The sequence below is a fragment of the Macaca mulatta genome, chromosome 12 (assembly GCF_049350105.2).
Source record: "Macaca mulatta isolate MMU2019108-1 chromosome 12, T2T-MMU8v2.0, whole genome shotgun sequence".
Taxonomy (NCBI): Eukaryota; Metazoa; Chordata; class Mammalia; order Primates; family Cercopithecidae; genus Macaca; species Macaca mulatta.
In genome coordinates this window covers 101,918,394-101,944,516 of record NC_133417.1, presented here as the reverse complement: position 1 = coordinate 101,944,516, position 26,123 = coordinate 101,918,394, and the positions used below count along the sequence as shown (strand labels likewise).

The 26,123-nt window shown below is 38.8% G+C and overlaps 1 protein-coding gene across 8 annotated transcripts in view; it reads left to right on the top strand.

The window, feature by feature from the left end:
• Nucleotides 1–26,123, top strand: part of ANKRD44 (ankyrin repeat domain 44) — a 346,068-nt gene that overhangs the window by 304,215 nt on the left and 15,730 nt on the right. For 3 of the 8 annotated variants that reach the window (XM_077957340.1, XM_015131896.3, XM_028830953.2), the window contains exons 22-28: nt 422–509; nt 1,766–1,849; nt 3,491–3,636; nt 4,116–4,198; nt 7,060–7,142; nt 8,827–8,918; nt 11,575–15,779. In XM_077957340.1, the coding sequence (XP_077813466.1) occupies nt 422–509; nt 1,766–1,849; nt 3,491–3,636; nt 4,116–4,198; nt 7,060–7,142; nt 8,827–8,918; nt 11,575–11,822 (824 nt within the window). In that variant the 3' untranslated portion in view covers nt 11,823–15,779. Of the gene's footprint in view, nt 1–421; nt 510–1,765; nt 1,850–3,490; nt 3,637–4,115; nt 4,199–7,059; nt 7,143–8,826; nt 8,919–11,574; nt 15,780–26,123 lie in introns of those variants that run through there. The other 5 variants (XM_077957343.1, XM_077957342.1, XM_077957341.1 and 2 more) reach the window with 2 other exon arrangements.

The following is a 26,123-nucleotide window of genomic DNA, read 5'->3' as shown; positions in this document are numbered from 1 at the left end:
ACTAATCAGTTTCATGTGTCCGTTAGAATGCATAACTGTAAGTGGAAGTATTTGTATGGGTGAAAGGTACATTTCCTCTTATAAATGTGGACAGATTGAAGCACGCCTATGTGAGGAATCTATCTTTCAAGAGCTGAGAGTAAAACAGAATATATTCTGCTTGCAAATGAGTCATCTTCTCTATCTCTCTTCACCAGACCATATGGCCTTCATTGTTTTATTTGTTCATTAAGTCTCAGAACACCTGTTAACATAGTTAATAACATTTTGGCATTTTGTTAATTTTATTTCTTGGAGAATGAATGTTCAGCCCATTCAGAAAAATTCATAAACCAAAAACTCAATACCTAATGAAAAAGCAGATTGGGTTGAACAAAATTTCTTTCTTGGAAACTCCCTAAATTATTTTTATTTCTTGCAGGTAATGAAAACTGTATAGAAGTACTTTTGGAGCAAAAATGTTTTCGTAAATTTATCGGTAATCCCTTTACTCCACTGCACTGTGCAATGTAAGTAGAAAAGATGAGAGTTAATGGTGTAGCTTTAATTATTTTAACTCCACATAGAAAAGTTGCTTTGAAGGGGAAAAAAGCTTTTAGATTACAGATAAGACTGAAATATTCCATTTTTGCTGCTAAAGACAAGTAGATCTGATAGCAAAATATTAAGGATTTTCCCGGAGTTTTTTTATAGAGTGCCACAGTTCCAAAGTGGCACAGATGCCACCCTCGGGAAGTCTCGTGAAGGGGTAAAGTGAGAGGTGCGTTACCCATGTGAAGAACTCTTCAGGTATAACTCACATTTGTCTGCCAAATTCTAAAAATAAGTCAGCGTTGACAATAGTATGCCTACAGATGGTTAGAAAGACATTTCACACTAGGACAAATTTTCATATATTGAAATTCTTTATCTTTCATATGTTGTAAGCCCTTTTCTGATAAATTTAATTTTTGCTCCAGTCTCAATAGTGAGCCATTGTTTAGAGGATCCAGTGACTTTAAGTCAGACTTCCATAGTCAGCCTGGGAGTCTGTGTTCAACTAGGCTTCCATGGTTAGCCCCGGGGCCCAAGACCTGAGGACGCTTTGTCTTTACATTGTCTCTGGCCTTTATATGAAATTGAGTCATTTAATTGGAAAGATATTGGAGGCATAAAGTAGATCAATAAAGAAAGTATAAGTTAAAAAGAGTCAGAAAGATTTTATTTTGTTTATTGCTTTTTGTTTTTTGAGACGGAGTCTTGCTCTGTCGCCTAGGCTGGAGAGCAGTGGCACAATCTCGGCTCACTGCAACCTCTGCCTCCCGGATTCAAGCAATTCTCCTGCCTCAGCCTCCCGAGCAGCTGGGACTACAGGTGCGCGCCACCACACCTGGCTAATTTTTGTGGTTTTAGTAGGGACTGGGTTTCACCATATTGGCCAGGCTGGTTTCGAACTCCTGACCTCATGATCTGCCCGCCTCAGCCTCCCAAAGGTCAGAAAGATTTTAAATCTGAAGGAAGCATGTCTATTCCACTTTGATATCTCCAAAACGCCTAACGTGGTATCTTGTATAAGTGCAATAAACTTCTACCTGGATATAGAGGTTCTGAAGTAATGCTAGGGGTTACAAAGTGTATGCCAATGAAACGTATACCACAAATATTTACGTTCGATTTTTTAAAAATGCTTTGGATTGTCAAATATACAGTACATAGGAAGATGGGTTAGGAGTTGATATAATTTAAAAGAGTGAGATTGTTACATTAAAACCCATTTTCATTTTAGAATCAATGATCATGGGAATTGTGCATCATTGCTGCTTGGGGCCATAGATTCCAGTATCGTCAGTTGTAGAGATGACAAAGGCAGGTAAGTAATCTAAAACGGCATGCCTTTTATCTTGATGAATCTTAGCCTCTGCTTTGCAGTTGCAGAGTAGCCAAACATACATGTTTTTAATTGAAAGAATAATGGATAAGCATGGTTTTTAATATTACAGAGGGTGTATAATTAAAAGAAATTTCCCTCTAAGCCTGAAATCCCTAGCTTCTTCCAAGAGAAAGCTACTATACACTGTTATTTACAAATTTTATGTTCTCCTAAATATTTTTTATGCATATCTACAAACATATATACATATGTATGTATATATCCATATATTCTTTTTGTACATGGTAGCATTCTGTAACAATGCTCTACTTTAGTATATCTTGGAGATCCTTCCATACCATGTTCTTTTTAAAGCTGCATATTGGCCGGGCGCGGTGGCTCAAGCCTGTAATCCCAGCACTTTGGGAGGCCGAGACAGGCGGATCACGAGGTCAGGAGATCGAGACCATCCTGGCTAACACGGTGAAACCCCGTCTCTACTTAAAAATACAAAAAACTAGCCGGGCGAGGTGGCGGGCGCCTGTAGTCCCAGCTACTCGGGAGGCTGAGGCAGGAGAATGGCGTGAACCCGGGAGGCGGAGCTTGCAGTGAGCTGAGATCCGGCCATTGCACTCCAGCCTGGGTGGCAGAGCGAGACTCCGTCTCAAAAAAAAAAAAAAAAAAAAGGCTGCATATTATTTCATTGAATGGCTATGCTATAATTTGCTCATCCTGCCCTCCATTGAAGAATATTTAGGTCGTTTCCAATATTTTACTGTTTCAAAGTGTGATGTGGTGAACATTCTCTTATATGTATCTGGGCCAGGCACCGTGGCTCACTCCTGTCATCCCAGCACTTTGGGAGGTCGAAGTGGGTGGATCACAAGGTCAGGAGATAGAGACCATCTTGGTTAACGTGGTGAAACCCCATCTCTACTAAAAATACAAAAAATCAGCCAGGCATGGTGGCACATGCCTGTAGTCCCAGCTACTCTGGAGGCTGAGGCAGGAGAATCACTTGAACCCAGGAGGCAGAGGTTGCAGTGAACTGAGATTGTGCCACTGCACTCCAGCCTGGGTGACAGAGTGAGACTCTGTCTCAAAAATAAATAAATAAATAAATAAAACATGTGTCTGTACACATAACCAAGTGTATCTGAGAGAGAAAAACCTAGAATTGGATTTATTGGTTAAAGGGTTGATATTTTTTAATTTTGATAAATAATGCCAAATTATCCTTTAAAAGAAATTAAGCAACCACAATAGATGATGTGATGGACTTTTAAAATTTTTATTTAATCTGCCAATTACCTACAGACTTAAGCATTAATTTTGAAAGTATCTATCTCAAAGATAAAAGTAGACTCACTGGAACTTAAGATTAAAGAGTCAGTAAAGACGCTAATTTCATTATCAGGGCCAACACACACCCCACTCCCACATCTAGGAGTTTCCAGTCCCGTACGTGATACTTCAGTGTCTACCCTGGATGACCTTTAGAGGGAGGGGGCCTGATCACTATGTCTATAAACTGAGAAGTTTTAAATCCTTAAGACAACACCATGTACATGTTTCTTGGGCAGTAACTAATGAGAATGAAGTTTAAAGGAAACTCAAGTGATACTTGTTTTAAATCTTTAGGACACCCCTTCATGCGGCAGCGTTTGCTGATCATGTGGAGTGCCTGCAGCTTCTTCTGAGTCACAGTGCTCCAGTGAACGCAGTAGACAATTCAGGGAAAACAGCACTGATGATGGCTGCTGAGAACGGGCAGGCAGGCGCTGTGGGTATGTGCTTGTTGTATGGACTTTGCCCTTATGCCCATCCAAAAACCAAAATAATATCAAATCAAGAAATCAGTTGTTCTCATAGTATATACATATGGAAAAAGGCCATTAGCAGTTTTACTTAGGTCACCTGATTCTACCTGCTCAAGCGTCTTCAGTTTCTTGTTTTTGATTCTTGGTGGACCTTGTCAAAGAGCCAGCCCTTCTGCAATGAAATTCTCAACATTTAGAAACCAAGTATGACAACATAATCATTTTAACTGGAAATAATGAACTGTAAAAGCAGTTAAAATTAGTGCCTATTAACCTTGGATAGCACAAATATGAAAATAAATTACTCCCTTTTTTCTTTAAAAACATTAAATATGATTATGTGAACTGTACTATTTTAAATATGTTATTGTGTTTGTAGTGACTTCTTCAAAATGCATGTGATCAGCATCTCATCTAAGTAACCCTCTTTTGGGCTTTTTCTACAGATATTTTGGTGAACAGTGCCCAGGCTGATCTGACTGTAAAGGATAAGGACTTGAATACATCCTTACATTTGGCTTGTAGTAAAGTATGTAATTGAATTTAAAATATTATTACTTCATGTTGTAATAATAACAGTAATAACACCACTGAAATTCTACTGCAGAACTGTGTAGCATGGCTCTTAATTAAGAATGTACATCTTCCCAGGGTCTTGTCAACTGAAAGTGGAATTGAAGGATGAGAAGGAAAGGACAGACCCAATAACCCATTCGTGTTGATGAAGAAGCATATCTTCATCAACACAAATGATGAGAACATGCTTTTCATGGCATCTGCCACTTGCATTCTTGCTGTAGTCTGTCTGTCTTGATGCTGCCATTGTATCTGTCTCTCTGCTTGTTGTACCACATTTTGGTACCTACATAAAAGTTAGGACCTTAGTTAGGTGGCTTGCAAAGTATAAGCAGTTTTACTTGTTTTCATTTTGTTCCATTTGAAGACATTGTAGTAACACAGCCAAAAAATACACTAATGTGAAGCAAATAAACAGATCTATGTGTATTTCTACCCTCTCCTCTTTTTTCTGGTGTATAGTTCAATGCAGAAAAATGTTTTTTTGTTTTCAAATAGTGGTGTGTTCACATGTTGCTCAAGATTCCTTCTTCCATAAAAGATAAATTTTAGGCCGGGCACAGTGACTTATGCTTGTAATCCCAGTACTTTGGGAGGCCGAGGCAGGTGGATCACCTGAGGTTGGGAGTTCGAGACCAGCCTGACCATAATGGAGAACCCCTGTCTCTACCAAAAATACAAAATTAGCCGGGTGTGGTGGTGCATGCCTGTAATCCCAGCTACTCAGGAGGCTGAGCCAGGAGAATCGTTTGAACCCGGGAGGCAGAGGTTGTGGTGAGCCAAGATCGCGCCATTGCACTCCAGACTGGGCAACAAGAGTGAAACTCCATCTCAAAAAAAAAAGAAAAGATAAATTATGTAAAATTACATATATATATAATTTATCTTTTATGTCATACATATGATTTTACAAAATTTGGTTTTATTGCTGAATCGTATAATATTAATATCTTTTAAACATCATGTTTTATGGTATTTTAGATTTGTAGTGTTTCAGCTTAGGAATGGGCCATCTTTTATTCAACCCATTTCCTATTATTAGACAAATAGCTTGTTTTCAATTATATGCTAGTACAAGTTCAGTATTTCTTACCTGAAATGGCTGGGACTAGAAGTGTTTCAGATTTAGGAATTTTTTGGATTTTGGAATATTTGTATTATACCTGTTGATTATCCCAAATCCAGAAATCTTAGTGTTATGTCAATATTCAAAAAGTTTTGGATTTTGTAGCATTTTTTGTTTCAGATTTTCGAATTTGGTATGCTCAACCTATATAAATAATGCTTATTGCAGAGGAATCTTTTATAAACAACCTTACTCATTACTTTAAGATAAATTCCTAAGTGTGGAATTATTGAGTCTAATGATATACTTTTTTTTTTTTTTTTTTTTTTTTGAGACGGAATCTCACTCTGTTGCCCAGGCTGGAATGCAGTGGTGCCATCTTGGCCCACTGCAACCTCCGCCTCCCAAGTTCAAAAGATTCTCCTGCCTCAGCAGCCCGAGTAGCTGGGACTACAGGCACGCGCCACCATGCCCGGCTAATTTTTATATTTTTTGTGAGAGACAGAGTTTCACCATGCTGGCCAGGCTGGTCTCGAACTCCTGACCTCATGATCTGCCCGCCTTGGCACCCCAAAGTGCTAGGATTACAAGCGTGAGCCACCGCAGCCTGCCAGATATAAATATTTTTAGACCAACTTGCCCTCTTATGAGGTCACAACAGTTTACCCTCCAACAGCAGTGCATCAGAATGAAACCTCCATGGACATTTCTAAAATTATATTTAACGGTCTCCCATATAAGGCATTATAGTATGACGCCAGTTAGCACCCATGGCGGTGATTTATTTCAGTGTAGTTAAAATATTATCAGTGTTACCTATATGGTACCAGAAGTCTCAGACATTCCTTTCATTGCTTGCATTTTCTCACTTCATGCTCTGGGAAGCCCATGGGAACCACAAAAAGTGCTCAGCTTTATGAAGTTTATTTCAAGGTATAGTATTTTGGTGAATATAAGTGCAATGCTTTTCAAACTTTATCATGCAAATGAATCACCTAGGAGATCTGTGAAAAAACAGATTCTGATTTATTAGGTCTGGGGCAGAGCTTGAGATTCAGCAGTTCTAACTCCCAGTAATACTAATATGACTGCTCTGCAGGCCACATGTTTGTCAGCAAGGGCTTAGGAAGAAAATTGTGAAAGGGTCTCTGACTCCTCAGTTGATTTTCAAAGATTATTAACCATCTATTTTCATAAGGTACAGAGAGAGATCTTCCACTGGTCGAGGAAGAAAAGAATGAGTTTTCCTGAAATAGGGTTTCTTCACAGTATAAGGCAATTAATGATGATGAATGATATGGATAATAGATGTAATGGGAATTCCAAGGATAAATGGATAATTGAAGTAGTAACTGATGTCTTGAAATAGGAGGTGGGACTTTTGATGTATGTTAAATGTTGTAGGATTCAGACAATATTCCGAATTCTATTCCCTACTTACCAGCTGGCCTAGCTAAACTAGCATCTGCTTTACCTCTCTGGGGATTAATTTTAAAATTTATCTTAGCAGCATTAATATTTTAGATCAGGCTTATGTTAACCAAGTTCTAATAGACCCTATTAGGACTCTTAGAGTGTCTGGAGCCCATTCCCTATTGAGAAGAAAAAAAAATTACTCAGAAAATAGCTCTATAGAATGTTGTTAGGCAGAGGAAATTCATTTTCAATTTAAATCATAATGAAGAAATTTCACAGTAACTTTTCTGTGTCTCTGTCCTGTATTTCTTATCATTCTTTTTCTTTATTAGGGTCATGAAAAATGTGCCTTGTTAATACTTGACAAGATACAAGACGAGAGCCTTATTAATGCAAAAAATAATGCACTGCAGACGTAAGTGTAACCACTAAAGTTGGACTTGAACCCAGGGTCATAGTCATTTATTCAATAAATATTAAGAGCCTGCTGTGTGCCAGACTAGCTCTGGGGGGCACAGTGGTGAAAGATGCAGACCTGGCTTCCCCTGCATGAAGGTGACAGTCACATACCTACAAGTGCTGACCAAGCTAGGCAGTTTTAGTTAGAATCCTTCTTTTGATATGTCTTCATAGAATTTTGTGAAGTCTGTGTTTTTCTTTGCTGATATTTCTGGGGTAATATTATAAATTTAGTGGGCTGTTAGAAAAATCTTATGGACTGACATATTTGGGGAAGCTATTTGTATTATGTATTAGCATTATGTATTCTGACTAGAAAATGACAGTTTTACAAATCAGGTTCCCAGAATACATTTGAAGAGTTTCTAAGCTATTTGTCTTGATTATATTTTAATATAATTCAGTGTAACCCTTGGTGTGAAAGATCTAAAAGCTGTTTCATTTTCTGCTTTAGGAAATTATTTATGCATTTGTTTTAAAGGCAAAGGAATTTTTTTCATTTAAGATTCTTAAGCAGGGCGTGGTGGCTCATGCCTGTAATCCCAACACTTTGGGAGGCTGAGGCAGGTGGATTACTTGAGGCCAGGAGTTCATGACCAGCCTGGCCAACATGGTGAAACCCCATCTCTACTAAAAAATACACCACCACCAAAAAAATTAGCTGGGCGTAATGGTGGGTGCCTGTAATCTCAGCTACTTGGGAGGCTGAGGCCGGAGAATCACTTGAGCCTGGGAGGCAGAGTTTGCACTGAGCTGAGACCGCGCCACTGCACTCCAGCCTGGGCAACAAGATCAAGACTCTGTCTCCAAACAAACAAACAAACAAAAAATTGGGTGTGGTGGCTCATGCCCGTAATCCTGGCACTTTGGGAGGCTCAGACAGGCAGATCACTTGGGCCTAGCAGTTTGAGACCAGCCTGGCCAACATGATAAAACTCCTTCTCTACAAAAAATAAAAAAATTAGCCAGCCACGGTGGTTTGCACCTGTAGTCCCAGCTACTCAGGAGACTGAGGCAGGAGAATCACTTGAGCCCAGCAGAAGGTCAAGGCTGCAGTGAGCTGTGATCATGCCACTGCACTCCAGCCTGGGTGACAGAGTGAGACCCTGTCTCAAAAAAAAAAAAAAGATTCTTAAGCAGTATATAAGCACAATATACTGAGTTTGACATAATTCTTTAAGGTATTATAAATTCACTAAAACATTTGTGTGCATTTTGTAGTAACAAGGAGGGTTGAAATTATACATATATATGGGTGGCATTAATGCCAGTCATATTATTGAACTGTGTGAAACAGTGATTCAAATGCTGTGTTAGAAATCAAGCAGTAAAGGGCCTTCTGCAAAAAACAGCAAAGCTTGAGTTCTTCCTCTGTCTTCCTGTTTACTGCCATTGAGATTGTTTGAGATGCAGAATGTTTGTAATATCTGCAGCAAGATCTGGGCCAAACATACAACAACAGTTGGACCATTAGCACCTGGAAAAGATCTGGGCAGCAATTTTTTTTTTTTCTTAAGTAAAAACATCCATGTACTATTTGCAGAGTCTAAGTACTTCCTTTTAGCGACATGGGCTAACCAGAATTCCACATTCTCACCCAAGTATGTATCACAACTGATGCTCGGTCTTGTGTTTTTTAGACCCCTCCACGTTGCTGCACGCAATGGCTTGAAGGTGGTAGTTGAGGAGTTGCTGGCCAAAGGGGCCTGTGTACTTGCTGTAGATGAAAATGGTAAGTGGAAAAAGTGAACAGTGACTGCAGGTACTTTCCATAAGCTAGTCGAAGCCAGAGGAAAATGAGAAAGATAGGTGCTAGTTTAAAAAGCGGTTAAGAATTCTGTCCCCCTTGGAAGTCCCATGTGGGAGAAATCAAGCAAGGATAACTGGTCCTGTCTGTCTTTTTGTAAATCACATAGTCTACCTGTAGCCCACCCAGTGCTGTCCATTTTGCATGCAATGCCAGCAGCTGGTCTCTAACTCCTCAGCACAGTGGTTAAAATATTTTAGACACACTAAAAGAGTTTCAGGTTGACACTCAAAATTTTAACTGCAGATGCTGAAGAGTTAGGGATTACACATGTCATTAGTGCATGCTCAAGGGCTCAAATGAAAACCTAGATTTTTGATTGTATTTAAGTTCATTCTGAGATCAAACTTTTTTTTTTTCTTTAAGTACAGATCAGAACTCATATTCCAAGTATGGAAATTTGAGGAACAAGAGTAAAATTTCTTAATCAGTGTCTAGGCTTGAAGCTTCCCCCGATCTGCATAGTGTTCCTTTCCTAATGAACTAATTCTTAACAGAAGCTTTCTACTCTGCTTCCTAAGACATTTTGAAAAGAATGGCTACTAGAATTGCACTAAGCTGCCATTTTAAGCACAACGCCTATTAACCTTGGGGAGCAAAAAAGGAACTTCTGGATATTTATGAATTCTGTAATTTTTAAAATGTGGCATTTAATTAAAGTATTATAATGTATTAATGTAACTCAATCAACTGCTTGTTACAGGTGTTGGGATTAGCAGCTCATGCCTGTTTCTCAGAAGTAAGCAGCCATACTGGCATCAGTAGCTAACTCTTATTAGTTTTGATTTTCCAGCCCCATTTATCCTAGCATGTACCCTGCTCTGTCCCCCACCTGACTCATCTAGGAAGTGCAGAAAGTTCCCTATTACTCCATCTCCTTGGTTTTCCTGCCTCACCTTCCCACACCCTCTTAACGCCACTGTAGACTTAGGGTCGGCCTGCAGAGGCCCACAGTTTTTCTCCAAAATGGTCAAAGAGAATAGAATAAATTAGTTTTGCTTTTCCTGGTGTAAATCTGCTGCACTGAAGGTTTGTTCAGCTGATAGTGACCTTAGGAACAAGAGCCCTGGGTTGGTGCATACCTGCATCCCAAAGGCCTGGGAACGTTTGGGGCCATTTTATACAGCAGTACAACCACGATTCCTTTACTCATCACTGACTTTTGTGGAATGAAATGTTAAACTACCTGTTCATTCTTATTTGTGTTCATACCAGAAAAATGAATGATGTACTAAAGAGCAGGGTGGGGAGAGCAGGTCGAGTGATGATAAACAAAACAACAAACGTGAAGTTTTAGTGAGCTATTCCTCTGAATTACTGAGCAAGTGCCCTACTCACTGTGTAGTGGAAACTTTGACCAGCCGAGAAGGCAGCTAACCCTTTTCAGGCCAGTAGAATAAAGGTTGGATAAGGGAAATAATCAAGTCAAAGACTTAATCTACTTCCCCAAAGAACCTGTATTATGAGTTAAGACAGTTTTCTTATCTGGGCTGGACCCATTGAGTCTAAATGAGAATAACATGGTTCTAATTATGACAAGCACAGTAATTTTCTCACATCCATTACATTTTAGATTTGGGACTTTGGTTGGTGAGTGGCCATTTTTAAGTACTCTATTAGGCCAGGTGTGATGGCTTATGCCTATAATCCCAGGACTTTGGGAAGCCAAAGTGGGAGGATCGCTTGACCCCAGGAGTTTGAGAACAGCCTGGGAAATATAGCAAGACCTCGACTCAAATAAAAAATATTAAAAAAAAAAAATCAGCTGGGAGTAGTGGCACACACCTACAGTCCCAGCTATTCGGGAGGCTGAGGTGAGAGGATTGCGTGAGTCCGAAAGACAAGACTGTAGTGAGATCAAGGCCCATGCCACTACAATCCAGCCTGGGCAACAGAGTGAAACCCTATCAAAAAAAATGTTTTTGTTAAATTTCTCCTAAATGATTGTAAATTTTTAATCATAAACAACCAGTGCTTTCCTGTGTCTGATCTACTGAAATGATTCCATTTTTCTAAAACCAGTTATTGGTGTCTACTTTCTATGAAACATATATAAAGTGACAAAACTTCATTACTCACTTTTGCAGTCATCTAATTTTCCATATCTTTTCTAATTGGACACACAATTACCTAACAATAGAAAGTCATTGTTCTCAGAATGAGAGTCCTTCTCAGGCCCAGGCCTGAGGCTCATGGTGTGTGTGTGCTGTCAGGCGGAAACATCTTCCTGATTGTCCTGTTGCTGTTTATTGTGAAATTGTGTCCCACACCCACCCCCTCATGTTTGTGTTCACTAAATGAAGGCTGGAATCCTGCCTAACATTGGATAATATCGTGCTTGTCGTAGTCATATGAGCTGAAAACAAAAATAAAAAGCCCTCCATAAAATGTCTTCCCTCCCTCCCCGTCTAGCCTCACCCCTAGCATGACTTGTGAGAAGTAACTCCTCCTTTTACCTGGCATGATTTCTAACTCAACATACATCTCCGCCTGTGAGGTCATCTGAGATGTACTGTGGAATGCTCGTGCCTCCTCTAGACTCCCCAGAACTAACCACTGCCTTGTCTGCATTTACGCCCAGGTCATACCCCGGCCCTGGCTTGCGCTCCTAACAAAGACGTGGCTGACTGCCTGGCCCTCATTTTGGCTACCATGATGCCTTTTTCTCCTTCCAGTACAATGACGGCTGTCAACTTCGTTTGTTTAAAAAAAGACAATTTGAGCAGGACGACCCTCTCCAATCTGGGTAGCATGGTTAGCCTGTGCAGTAACAACGTAGGCTCGGAGGATGGGTACAATGAAAATGATTCTGATTCGGAAACGTTTTGACTTTGGACTGTAGAAGCTTTCCTTTGATCACCTGTGTTGGAGGAAAGGAAAGAAGCTTGAATTCCAGGTTTATGTGTGTTCAAGTATTATTTGGGGCCTGGGCTTCCAGAAGCTAGTAGAGAAGGAATTAATCGAGGCGGGCAGTGAGGCTGTTGGGTGGAACACTCACACAGATGGCCCCAGTTTTGTTTTGTTTCACATCTTCTTTAAGATACTTCTATGGAAGTCTACCTCTCATTTTAAGTAAAGAATAAAAGATGTATTTAATTCCTGTTCTTTGGGGATAATGCAACAGAGAGGCAGCTGTTCGCTATGAATAATTTTTCTTTTCATGTATTTAGCAGTGAATTCTCAGAAGTATATCAGTGTGACATTCATGTCCCCTGGGAGGGAAGGGAAGAGGCAGATAGGAAATGCCTCAAACCTCTTCTCACTTTGATGTTTACTTCCTCACTAGAAGCCAAAGGTAAAGGTGTTCATCTTTAGAAATAATGCCTGTAATAATCTCTTTAGAGAGTCCAACTATTTATATCCTCTCTATAGTAAGCATTTAAATATCCAGAACTTCTTTCTGAGGATCTCTGTTAAAGTTGCCAGATGAATTGAAAAATTGAACTTGCGTATTTTGTTTAACACAGTGTTCTCTATAACAAGCCTGTGACTAATTTTCACTTAAGTGATTGAACCGAAATTTATCTAATAACATTTCAGGTGAAATTTACATTGCACCAAAACTTTGACACAATATGCAAAATTAATATGAAACTACCCTTTGTTAATTTACTCTTAAATCAAAATACTAACTTTTAAAAACCATGAGAATCATCAGCATTGTTCATCAGTAGTAAAATGAACTTCCAAGTCAAGGCCATGCCAAGTGAGTGAAAAGTGTGACTGCAAAAAGGAACAAAAAAAGTGAAAGCAGAAAGTAGAAGTGGGTGATTTAGCAAGTAAAGCCGATTGCCAGTTGCTTGATGATGAAATCAACATAGTGAATACTGTGTCTGCTCCCTCTGCCAAAGCTTCTAGGTCAAACGGACCCCGTTCCACACCTGGAACCGCTGTACAAAAAGAAGAATGAGACTCTTTAAAAATTATGCATTTAAAAATATATGTGTGTGTGTGTAGTTCATCAGCCAGCTACACATGAGGACCAAAATGCTTCAGTCTAAAATGGAAGATATACATTTTTTTCCTTCAAAATGCAAGTGAGAACTGAAGTAGCTTTTTTATGGAGTTAAAATGTAATCTTTTTGTGTACCAGTCTTTGTTGTATTTTATATTTCTTATGACACAGATTTCTAGTTGACCACTTAACATTTGTAGCTGATGATGTGTTGACCATGTTTTTTTTTTTTTGCCAAACTAGAGAAAATGTCCATATACTTTTGATGTAAATGTGTTTATATTTATTTGAAATGAAGCAATTAGTGAGGAACCATCCATTATTTGTTCTCTATTTTAATTGCTATGTATCTTATTTAGAATAACAAAAACAGTGAAAAAACACACTTGACCCTGGGCTAGCCAAAAGCCCAAGGGCCACACCCAGCATTTCCACTGCTAGGGTTTCCAGCTGACCCTCAGGTTCTTCCGCGCTGGTTAGAGAGGGCTATGCATCTTCTATTGCTCAGCCACAGTCCGTAAAGCTTAGAGCTTAGAAGACATTGCAGTCTGGATGCTCTTCTGCGAGATGAAAACTCAAATGTGTAGTGGATCATATACACAAAGGCAGCCCAAAGAAATATCTAGAAATTACCCTAAGTACACTGAAAAGCTCACATAGTCTCAGTAACCTGATGGGAAATGATGGCAGTATGTGGGCACATGTGCTAAAAGGAGAAATAAAAATCACCAGCTCAAGTGCTATTTTCTACTTGAGGACGAGACAGAAAAGAAATGTGTCGAATTGGAGAAGTACTCTCTGACATTTTATAATGAGTTCCATTTCCACCCTGGAAATTGTATTTTATAGTGTATGTGAGATATTTTTAAAATAATGTTCTATCATATCTGGATCAAAGACAGATAACTGTATTATATTTTTCATCTAACTGTAAAACTTTAATCTTATTCTTCATATCCTGGATTTGATTAAAACTCCTGTTGGGTTCTTCACAAATGAGAGCTTGCTCAGAGGACTGATTGAACTGGTATTAATTTCCCTGAAAATTTCCCACACCACCACCACTGTTTTTGAATTCTTGGTGTTGTGCTTCCCACCTTCTGTCCTTTTCGTTTGTTTAGAGAAGATGAATTTTTAAAAAGCAGATAAATTGCTAATGAGCAATAATGACCTTCTCTTTACCAAAACACTGAAAATTAAGAGAGATTCAATGTTGAAGAAGCACAATATACTGCGGTGTCTTTTTCTAGAAGTGAATGGAAATCTTGCTCAGTTGGCATTTCAAGCAGGAAATGAAATGCTTGCTTTAATGGCAAAGCAGCGTTAACATTTTTCCTGTTGTGTAGCAGAGAGTACAAGAATCATTTCAGCAAAGCAGTGACTCACCATGAGACGTTATCTCCATGGAGCTGCGTTTTGACTTTTCCCCACTCTCTTACTCATAGAAGGAGGACAAAGGAACGAAATGAAATCATGCTCACAATGAACTGTTCATTACATCAACTGATATCTCTCTCTCTCCCCCTCTTTCTCCCATACCCCAAGACTAAATTTTTTCTTAAAGAAATGACTTTAAAAACTATCATTTCTGTATTTTAATTACATCCCTTAGAAATAAAATTATGTTTGCACCATAGCTTTCTAAGGGAAAAAAAAAAATGTGTTTTTAACTGAGTCTTAGTTGCTTAGTGCTTTTACTGAAGTGTGTTATTTTTAGACTGTATTTTAACCACAGCCACAAGGATCATGTTTCATTGCACTTACTTATTTGCCAGTGTCTGCCTGTCTTTGGTAAATGCATTACTATCTCCAAATTGCCTAAAATCTGCTATGATTCTACAGTAAATAGCTCAGGGTATTTCTATTTATCACTACTAAAAGGGCACCATAGTATGTTTTGGTACTTTAGGCAGTAAACACTGCTTGGTTTATCATTTTGTTATTACATTACAACAAGAACATCAAATGGATTTGCTGCACTAGTTATTCTTTGTACTGTTGAGCAACTTGGTGTGCTTATATGTTGTGTTGGTTGAAAAACTCATCCCTTTTTTTGTCTTGTAATATGAAGTTAGAGTGCCTTTTTATATTTGTATATTCTAGAAATGTTCCGTGGAATGTTTTGTATTTTTTCATTTGAGTGTTATCAGAGCAATATGATACCAGTGAGTTTTCATTTCAACCTTTCTTTGAATGTATAAAGTGTCTTTTTTCCTATTTCCCCTTGTACTTGCATTGAAATGAATATGAAAATGCTAAAGTTTTCTATAGGAATTGTTTGATTTTGCAGTGCTAAAATGCTTTCTTCTTACAAAACTGTAAACCATAGGTCAGTATTATAGGAGAAAAGCATTTTAAGATAGTGACAATCTGAGTGTTTGTATAAAATGTAATTCTATGCGTTTCTTATGTGATCTAAAAATTCAATGCAAATATCTTTTATTTGGTAGTTTTGTCTACATATTTTATGCTCTAGCATGTGCAATATATCTTTGTAAAGCACGATGATACAAATCTGGTGCCAGTGTTATATTTTGCATAACATATTTGTAACAGCATAAAATATTGTTTGATGATTTCAGTGGGATTTTGTCTATAATGTTTTCATATGTAAATTGGAGTTGAATGACTGGTAAATGTCATGACTGTAAAAATGGGGAAAATGACTTTTAGTTCAGTGAATGACTTTGAACCAATCTGAATCTTCTCAAGCACAGTTTAATACTTTTGCAACTACTGAATGCTCTAATAACATAACGAAGTACTTAACTGTAATATACTATGGAAATGCATTCAGATGGTTATTTTTACAAATAAAAACGGTACACATATTGTTGCGATTTGTATTTTAATTTTTCCAATTTATGCTTTTTCTAAATTATGCTAATTTAAATCTTTGCACTCCCCCAAGCCAAACTAACTTTAAATTTGGGAACTAATCAAGATAAAAGTGTATCTCCAGATTCACAATTTATGTTTGTATTATCACAATTAGAGAAAAAATTCAAACATACATGCTTGTGTTTATTATATGTATTTATGCTTCCAACTTTTTTCCATAAAGGATTTTGTTTTGTTTTGTTTTGTTTTGTTTCTGCTTTGTTGTCCAGGCTGATGGGCAGTGGTGAGATCTCAGCTCACTGCAGCCTCGACCTTCTGGGCTGAAGTAATCCTCCTACCTCAGCCTCCCAAGTAGCTGGGACGACAGGTGTGCACCACCATGCCTAGCTAATTTTGTTTTTTTATAGAGATGGGGTCTCACTATGTTGCCCAGGATGGTCCATAAAGGATTTGAGCTGGGTTATGACAAAAGATGTGGTAAACTACAAATAGAAAAATGAGAACAGAGAAAAAGAATACAAACCGATACAGGAACCATAAATTTAAAACAGTATCTATGACTGAACTTGAGTTTGCTCTTAGCTTCCTTGCAGCCAAGGTAAGAGGAGAAACGTGATCAGTTATATAGTTCACATATATCAAAAAGGAAGTTTATTAGGTCCTCAAAATTGTGAAATCAACCATGCCTATCTTTGGTATTGTCACCATTACCCTTCAGGGACTTCAGAGCAACACAAGAACCTCCATCTCTGCACTATCCTTAAAGATATCCATAGAATTTCTTTCTCCATCTATCTCACCATCCAGAATTTTTCATCTTGAGTAGTAACTTCAGGGACAGTCCCTGGAATCACTAAGGAACAAATTCCTAATGATGGAGTTTCCAATTATTGACAAAGACATTTGGGGGTGGTGCCTGCCTGAGTTCCTCAAATCAAGTGTTATAGAATGTTAGCAGTTATTACAGTCCAGCCCAGTCACATCACCAGCTCTTTCAGGAAGAAACTGAATCCTAGAGAAGTTATACAACTTGAATTTTTGAAGATAGTGACCTGATGATACAACATCTGCCTCTAGATGTTCTCTCTTCCATGCCATCTTGCCATATAATGTTTTGTTTTCTTCGCCAGAAATGTTAAGGGAGGTTTTGTACTCAGCCCTGCCTCCCTCTCTATTCAGATACACAAATCTGTGTACTTTTCAGTCTTAAAGGCTGTAAAGCAGGAGTCACACCACAAGTGAGTGCTTCCTGTTGTTTAGAGCAGACTGGGTATATTAGTTATCTATTGCTGTGTAACAAATTACCCCAAAACTTAGTGGCTTAAAACAACAAATGTTTCCTAACTCACAGTTTCTATGAGTCAGCTCTAGTTTAGCTGGGTCTTCTGTTCCAGGGTCTCTCACAGCCTGTAATCACGTTGTTAGCCTGGGAACGATCCATTTCTAAGTTGACTCATATGGTTGTTGGCAGGATTCTTCTCGTGGGTTGTTACACTGAGGGCCTCAGTTCCTTGATGGTCGTTGGCTGCCCTCCGCTCCTTGCCAGATGGGCCTTCCTGTAGGGAAGCTCACAACATGGCAGCTTGCCTGGTGGGCTAGCATGCTGACAAAAGCCAGGGAGACAAAGAGCAAGACAGAGTCACAGATTTTTGCAACTGCATTTCAGAAGTGATATTTCATCATTTTTCTCATATTCTATTCATGAGAAGCAAATTACTAAATCCAATCTATACTCAAGGGCAAGGGATCCCCCAAGGGTGTGAGCAGCAGGAACAGCAATCACTAGGAGCCATTTTTGGAAGCTACTCGCCATCCTGGTCTATTACAGTGTCCTTTGAGGCTGTAACATCTTACTAATACACCTTCTTCCCAGTCATTGCTAAGGAAATTGCTTGCTTGACTGCCTGAACTCACCCTTTCAAGGAAAATGTAGAGGTCCCTAATTTTAATTGTGTTCTCATAAGCAGAGAAAGGTGATAATGGCCTCCACTGCGATAATTATATTTTTGAACATTGATGTGGCACTTTGTCTTCAAACTGCTTGTCAAAGATTCCTTCTCACTAATTCCATTTGGTAGGTTTAGATCCCTGTATATCTATCCCTCACTTAACACACTTAATGTGTTTCAGAATTAGTTTGCAAAGCACAAAAGCATTAAGCTAAAAGGCTATTAACATAAAAACATTGTGGGTAAAAGTACTATATGAATTGTCTCTTTAGCAAATTTCATCCTGAAGGTACATTTGCTGTAAAATATAAAGCACCAAGATAATGGCTGTGCCATTCATTAATTCTCAGGCACTCTAGGGAGTGATTGGAAATGTGTGGGCATTTGTGGTTGGCACAATGGCTGGGGGGTGAGCAGGGCTGCTACTAGAGCATTTATGGTTCCAAGGGCCAGGGAGACCAAATGTGCCACTCAACCCACGGAATAACTGTGCCACTTACAATGTCAATGCTCCTCTACACCACTGCTCGCCTATTTGCCTTCCTCTTGTTTCTTAATCATTTCTTCATCAATGTATTGCTTGTGACGCCAGCCATATTGCCTCATCTATTTTCACAAGGGATTGCATAAACATACTTTATATGCTCTGAGAACGAGAACTTATAAGATTGAGAAGAAGAACTTTGGAAGGCAATGCTGAGCACATGTGCCCTCGATATGTATTTTTCTGGGGGAGAAGATTTGCACAGATCAAGACATCTTTAATTCGTTATTAAACCAAAATGTCATACACACATATATTTCTTGTCTTAAGCAAGAGGTGATTGTACCTACTTTCCCGGTGGGGAGAACTCCTGCTCACAAAGATGGGACACTTGGCCCACCGTCTCATGGCAAGCTCTGGCAACACAGTACTTCAGCCTCACAGGGTTCTCTAGGCACTGGTGGACACAATTTCTAGGATACTATTTTCTACTTTTAAATGTCAATTTAATGAAGTACTGTGTATTTACATTCTGGAAGAATTTTATAATTTTCAAAAGTAGAAATACTGAAGCAGTACTTTTAGAGCACAAAAAGCTTACCTGTGTTTACATTGAGTTGAAAATACCCAGCAAATTCATGAACTTTATTTATATTTTTTACAGTTGGGGTTCCTAAGAATTACTAACATTTAAGCTCAGATCCTAACCACAAGAAATGACCAGCTATGCAAAGATCAGAGGAGAGAACATTCTGGGGAGAGGGAATGGCTAGTGCCAATACCCAAAGGCAGGAATGAGTTTGTTATGTTCCAGGAACAGAAATGGGGCCAGTGTGACTGGAGAGTCAAGGGAAAGGGAGGGTGGCAGAAGATTAACAGCGATCTTCTGATTAAGAGCCCAGATATAAAATTTTGTGAGCTGGGAGGAGTTTCTATATTTTTCTGAATCTGAAAAAAGCCACTGGAGAAATGTAAGCAGAAAAATGGCTGTGGTCTGATTTTTTTTTTTTTTTTCTGTCATCTTTTAAAAATTTTTATTTTACTTTAAGTTCTGGGATACATGTGCAGAACATACAGGTTTGTTACATAGGTATACATGTGCCATGGTGGTTTGCTGTACCTATCAACCCGTCATCTAGGTTTTAAGCCCCGCATGCATTAGGTATTTGTCCTAATGCTCTCCCTCCCCTTGCCCCAACCCACCGACAGGCCCTGGTGTGTGATAGTCCCCTCCGTGTGTCCATGTGTTCTCATTGTTCAACTCCCACTTCTGAGAGATAACATGTGGAGTTTGGTTTTCTGTTCCTGTGTTAGTTTGCTGAGAATGATGGCTTCCAGCTTCATCCATGTCACTGTGAAGGACATGAACTCATTCTTTTTTATGGCTGCATAGTATTCCATGGTGTATATGTGCCACATTTTCTTTATCCAGTGATTTCATTTTTAAAAGATCATTCTGGCTGCTGTTGAGAGAGAAACCCTAGTGACCAGTTAAGTGGCCACTGCAGTAGCCTAGACAAGTAAACATAGTGGCTTGGATTGTCCGGCAACAAGGGAAATGAAGAGACTGTGACATGTTTTGAATATGTCTTGAAGGCAGAGTTGACTGAATTTGCTGATGGCTCGAGTCAAGTAAACAGTAGAGTTTGGGGAAGAAGCTAGGGCTGGGATCATATGAAATTGTAGATATGTGAAAGTTGATTTGGAGTCATTCCTGTCCTACCCAATGAAAATGGAGTCAAGGAGCCATTGTTGGGAAAAAGCACTCTGGTCACAAACGTCTTCCAAAAACTGTTTTGCAAGTTTACTCCAAGGAAACAGCCTGCTAAGACTTCAAGACAAACTTTACCTAGCAGTTGCTGCCACCTGCCAATCAGAGTTCACCAGCTCCCACTCTGCTATCGCCAATTAACTTTCTTTCAAAACAACTTACATCATCTTTCTCCTTTCCCAATAAAACTCCAGCCCTTTCCTTTGTTCTTTGGACACACTGGAAACTACCCTGGTCTCGTTGTGCATGTCCCTATTGCAAGCCTACTTTCTGTATATTACTCTCAAATAAAATCCTCTTGCTTAGAGATTTGTCTTTGCATATATATATATATATATATATATATATATATATATATATATTTAGTATTGACAAATGAGAGGAGATTCCCTCAGGAATAAATGATAGAAGAGCCCCGAAATATGGACACTCCAACATTTAGAGGTTAGGAAGGGGAGGAGGAAGATCTAGCAGAGAAGACAAGACATAATGGTCAGAGGTGGGAGGAAAACCAAGAGACCAAGATGTCCCTGAAACCTGGGAAATAAAGGGTCATAGAAGAAGGAGTGTCAATTATTTCTATTGTCTCAATTGCTTCTGGGAAGTCAAATGCAGAGAAGCTGACCAATGGATTTGGCAAGATAGAGTTCATTTATTTATTTATTTTATTATTATTATTTTGAGATGGAATTTCACTCTTGTTGCCTAGGCTGGAGTGCAATGGAGTGATCTCGGCTCACTGCAACCTCCACCTCCAGAATCAAGCGATTCTCCTGCCTCAGCCTCCTGAGTAGCTGGGACTACAGGTGCACACCACCACACTTGGCTGATTTTTTTTTTTCTTTTTTAATTTTTAGTAGAGACAGGATTTTGCCATGTTAGCCACACTGGTCTTGAACTCCCGACCTCAGGTGATCCACCTGCCTCGGCCTCCCACACTGCTGGGATTATAGGCGTGAGCCACCACACCCAACCTGGAGAGAATGTTTTAGAGTAGCAGAGGAGGGTTACTGAGTAGGATTTAGTACACTTGAGTTTTGTGATCATAAATCTAAAATGATACCAGTCATCCTGGTGGATTTTTTCATCAGATGTTTGGGTGTAGGAAGAGAGTAAGAAGAAAGTGGAGTTTAACCTGGCATAGAGCTTTGCTAGTTAAGTCCAAAGGGAGAGAGGGTTATGGAACTATGGTGCTTTTAATGGATGTGATTATGTAGATCGTGGATTCTAAACTGGCTAAGGAAGAAAGTGAAAATATGAGGGAGGTGATGGATACTGAAAAAGTGGTAGTCAGTGGGGGTCATGATAAGACAGAATTATTGAATTGTAGCCCCAGAGTTGGTGATCTTGATGTGGAGTGCTCAAATAAAGATTTCACAGGTGGTACAGTTTTGATGATGACAAAGCAAAGGATATAACCATGGGAGTGGGTGGTTGAGAATGACTGAAACAAACAAAAAAAAAGCATTGGGTGTGAAGAAGTAAAAATCTGAGGAGGCCAACATGACAAATAGGAAAAGTCATTTATTATAGAATTGAAGCAAAATAAATGAGAACATTTAGCTACTTCAAAACATCTATTATTCAGGTATTTTACTTTAAGTAGATGGATACTAAGAGCTGATTTACTGTCAGGCTGAAATTTGGTTCCAGGATTAGGATGAAGCTTTTAACAAAGTAAAAATGGTCAAGTGCATTTCTATTAAAAAACTAACCAGACCTTGGCTATGACAGAATGACAGGTTTTATGACCATATGGTTTAACCTAAATGTGTTTGTGAGGCTCTCCAGAAAACATGACAGATGGCGAAGTGCTGCAGAATGAACAAAAGGAGAGTGTGGTTCAGACAACGTCTTAGTGATAACAATGAAAAAGCGAATGCTTCCCAGTGGGCCTTCCGCAGAGGACAAAAGACTAAAATTATTGGAATTCTATATTGCTGTTTAGGTGAAAATTAAATTTGCTTTAAAACATTAACTTTTCCTGAAAAATCCCAGTTTTTAACTAAATAAATAGAAAGCTAACTTGGGTTTCTAATTCCCTTTTGAATTTCTTTTTTCAGAAATGATTTCTCTATGCCGTGTTTTATTTCACATTCTTCTTCAGGCCTGAGATTTACTCCTTGCTATTTTATTATCATTTAAAACTTGTAAAAAAAATTGTTAGGAGAATGTTACCTGGTAATTTATTGATTTTCTACTTAACTTCATTCACAAGGGTCTACCCATTAGCATGTAAATTTTGATTAGGCTGCTGAGCCCATTTCCTTTTGGCATCAGTGCTAAAAATGATGATAAAGGGCTCAGTTGGTGCCATCTGGGTGTTTGCTTTGTGATATTACAGCTAACGCTAGAAATTAGATTGAGAAAACCAATTAATTTACCACAATGTCATTCAGATATTGAAAAAGAAAAGCCTTTCAGGGTGCTAACAATAGTTCCTAGAGATAAGAACATATTTTCTAATGTATATTAATGATCATTTTCCTTGCCACCAGCCTCGTGATCTGAGAGCGTCCTGGATGGTGCAGAGCAGGGGACATTCTTGCTAAGATGTTGGTTGTGACAAAAACCTTTAAAAACCTTTAAACTGCAAAAAAAAAAAAAAAAAAAATTCATCTTATTGGCCAGGCACAGTGGCTCAGGCCTGTAATCCCAGCACTTTGGGAGGCCTACGTGGGCAGATCACCAGAGGTTGGGAGTTCGAGACCAGTCTGACCAACATGGAGAAACCCTGTCTTTACTAAAATTACAAAATTAGCCGGGCATGGTGACGCATGCCTGTAATCCCAGCTACTCAGGAGGCTGAGGCAGGAGAATCACTTGAACCGGGAGGCGGAGGTTGTGGTGAGCCGAGATCGCCTCATTAGCCAAACTCCCGTCTCAAAAAAAAAAAAAAAAGGTCACCTTATTAAATTACTCAGGCTGCTTTCTAATTGAGGTGAATAGTAAAAATAGCTGATGCTCACTGAGTGCTTATGATGTGCCTAGCACTGTTCTGAGTACTTTACATCCTTAAAACAACTCTGGAAAGTAGATGCTACTTTTTTTTTTTTTTTTTTTTTTTTTTTTTTTTTTTTTTTTTGAGACGGAGTCTCGCTCTGTCGCCCAGGCTGAAGTGCAACGGCACCATCTCCACTCACTGCAAGCTCCGCCTCCCGGGTTCACGCCATTCTCCTGCCTCAGCCTCCCAAGTAGCTGGGACTACAGGCGCCCACCACCATGCCCTGCTAATTTTAAAAAATATTTTTAGTAGAGACGGGGTTTCACCGTGTTAGCCAGCATGGTCTCCATCTCCTGGCTCGTGATATGTCCGCCTTGGCCTCCCAAAGTGCTGGGATTACAGGCGTGAGCCACTGCGCCCGGTCCCTGTAGATGCTCTTCATTCTTACATCTACTCTAGAAGGTAGATATTATTATCTCAAGAACACACAGCTAATTAGTGCCAGATCTAGGATTCAAATCTAGTCAAGTGGCTCCAGAATTAATAATCTTTACTATTATGCTATATATATTTTGGAAAGAAAGCAAACTGCTTGATGTTATTATTTTCTTTTTTGTAGTCTTTTAAAATATATATATACTTACATTATATATATATGATTTTTTATATATATATATATATATATAAAATCAGATGGCCTTTCTTAAGTGTCTGTAAATATTGGTTACAACAGAGGGTTGGTAAACTATGACCCATGGTTTAAAACCAGCAGCCATTAAAAAAAAAAATTTCATTGAGATATAACTGACGTAACATCAAAATAACATAAAATTCACTCTTTTAAAGGATACGAGTCGATGGTTTTTAGTGATTTTAAAAAGTTATGTAACCATCATTACTATCTAATTTCAGAAAATATTCATCACCCCCAAAACAAAAACTGTCCCCATTAACAGTCATTCTCTAGTCTCTCTCTCTCCCCATCCCCTGGCAACCACTAATTACTTTCTGTTCCTATGAATTTGCCAATTCTAGACGTTTCATATAAATGAAATAATACACTATGTGGCTCTTTGTGACTGTCTTCTAAGGTGAATGTTTTCAAGGTTCATACATGTCTTAGTATATGTATTAGTCTCTTCTTGCATTGCTATAAAGGAATACCTGGGATTGGGTAATTTATAAAGAAAAGTGGTTTATTTGGGTTCATGGTTCTGCAGGCTGTACAGGAAGCATGGTGCTGGCAGCTGCTTCTGGTGAGGCCTCAGGAAGCTTCCGGTCATAGTGGAAGGTGAAGGGGGAGCAGGAGAGAGAGGGGGGTGGTGCCACACTCTTTTAAACAACCAGGTCTCGTGTGAACTCAGAGCAAGAACACACTCATTATTGTAAGGACAGCACCAAGCCATTTATGAGGTATCTGCCCCCATGACCCAAACACCTCCCACCAGGCCCCCCTCTAACATTGGGGATTACATTAATATTACAACTTGAGATTTGGAGGGAACAAGCATCCAAACTGTGTCAGCATATAGAGGTGCTTCATTTCCTTTTATAGTCAAATAATATTTAATTATATGGATATACCACATTTTGCTTATTCATTCATCATTTGGTGGACATTTGGTTTTTTTTTTGTTTGTTTTTTTTACTTTTGCGCAATCATGAATAACGCTGCTATAAACATTTGTGTACAGATTTTTTTATGGACATATGTTTTGATTTCTTGTGTATATACCTAGGAGTGGAATTGTGTATATATCTGGGAGTGGAAATGGTAACTCTATGTTTATCATTTTGAGGACCTGCCAAACTGTTCCACAGAGGCTGCCAAACATTCCCTTCAGCAACGTGTAAGAGTTCCAATTTCTCTACATCCTTGCCAGTACTTCTTATTCCCCATTTATTTTTATTATTGCCATCCTAGTAGATGTGAAGTGATATCTCATTGTGGTTTTCACTTGCACTTCCCTGCTTACTAATGATGTCAAGCACCTTTCTATGTGCCTATTGGACATTTGTAAATTTTCTTTGGATAAATGTATATTTAAATCCTTTGCCCATTTTTAAACCATGTTGTTTTTATTGGTGAATTGTAAGCATTATTTATGTATTCTGAATACAAGTCCCTTATCAGATATAGGATTTGCAAATATTTTCTCCCATTCCATGGGTTGTTTTTTCCTTGACAGTATCCTTTGAGGCACAGAAGTCGTACTTTTGGTGTCATATCTAGAAAACCACTGTCTACCTCAAAGTCATGAAGATTTACTCCTATGTTTTCTTTTAAGAGTTTTATAGGTTTAGCTCTTACATTGAGAATCCGTAGATCAATTTGGGAAGTATTGCCATTTTAACAGTATTAGGTTTTCTGGTCCATGAACATGGGATGTCTCTCCATTTGTTTTCGGTCTTTCTTTCAACGGTGCTTTGTAGTTTTCAGTATACAAGTTTTGCACTTATTTTTTAAATGTATTCCTAAATATTTTATTCTGTTTGATGTTGTTGTTAAGGAAATTGTTTTCTTAATTTCATTTTCAGATTGTTCATTGATAGTATGTAGAAGTACAATTGATTTTTAAAAATTGATCTTGTATCCTGAAACCTTGCTGAGCTAGTTTTTCAGTGGAAAAACTATTCCGTAGAGCCCTTCCTCCCTCCCGCCCTTCCTTCCTGCCTTCCTGTTTTGCTTCCTTCTTTTGAGACAAGATCTCATTCTGCTGCCCAGGCTGGAGTGCAGTGGCATGATCGTGGCTCACTTCTGCCTCGACTTCCTGGGCTCAGGTGATCCTTCTGGCTTCAGCCACCCAACTGGCTGGGACTACAGGCGTGCGCCACCACACCCTGCTAATTTTTGTATTTTTTTGTGGAGATGGGGTTTTGCCATGTTGCGCAGGCTGGTCTTGAACTCCTGGGCTCAAGCAATCCACCTGTCTTGGCCTCCCAAAGTGCTGGGATTACAGGCATGAATCACTGCACCCAGCTGGATTCCTTAAAATTTTCTACATATAAGAAAAATTTTCTGCATGTCATCTGCGAATAGGGATAGTTTTATTTCTTTTCCAATCTGGATAGAATTATTACCTTTATAGCTTTTATTACTTTTTCTTGCCTAATTTCCCTGGCTAGAACCTCCGGTATAATGTTGAATAGATGTGGTGTGAGTGACATTCTTACCCTGTTCCTGAT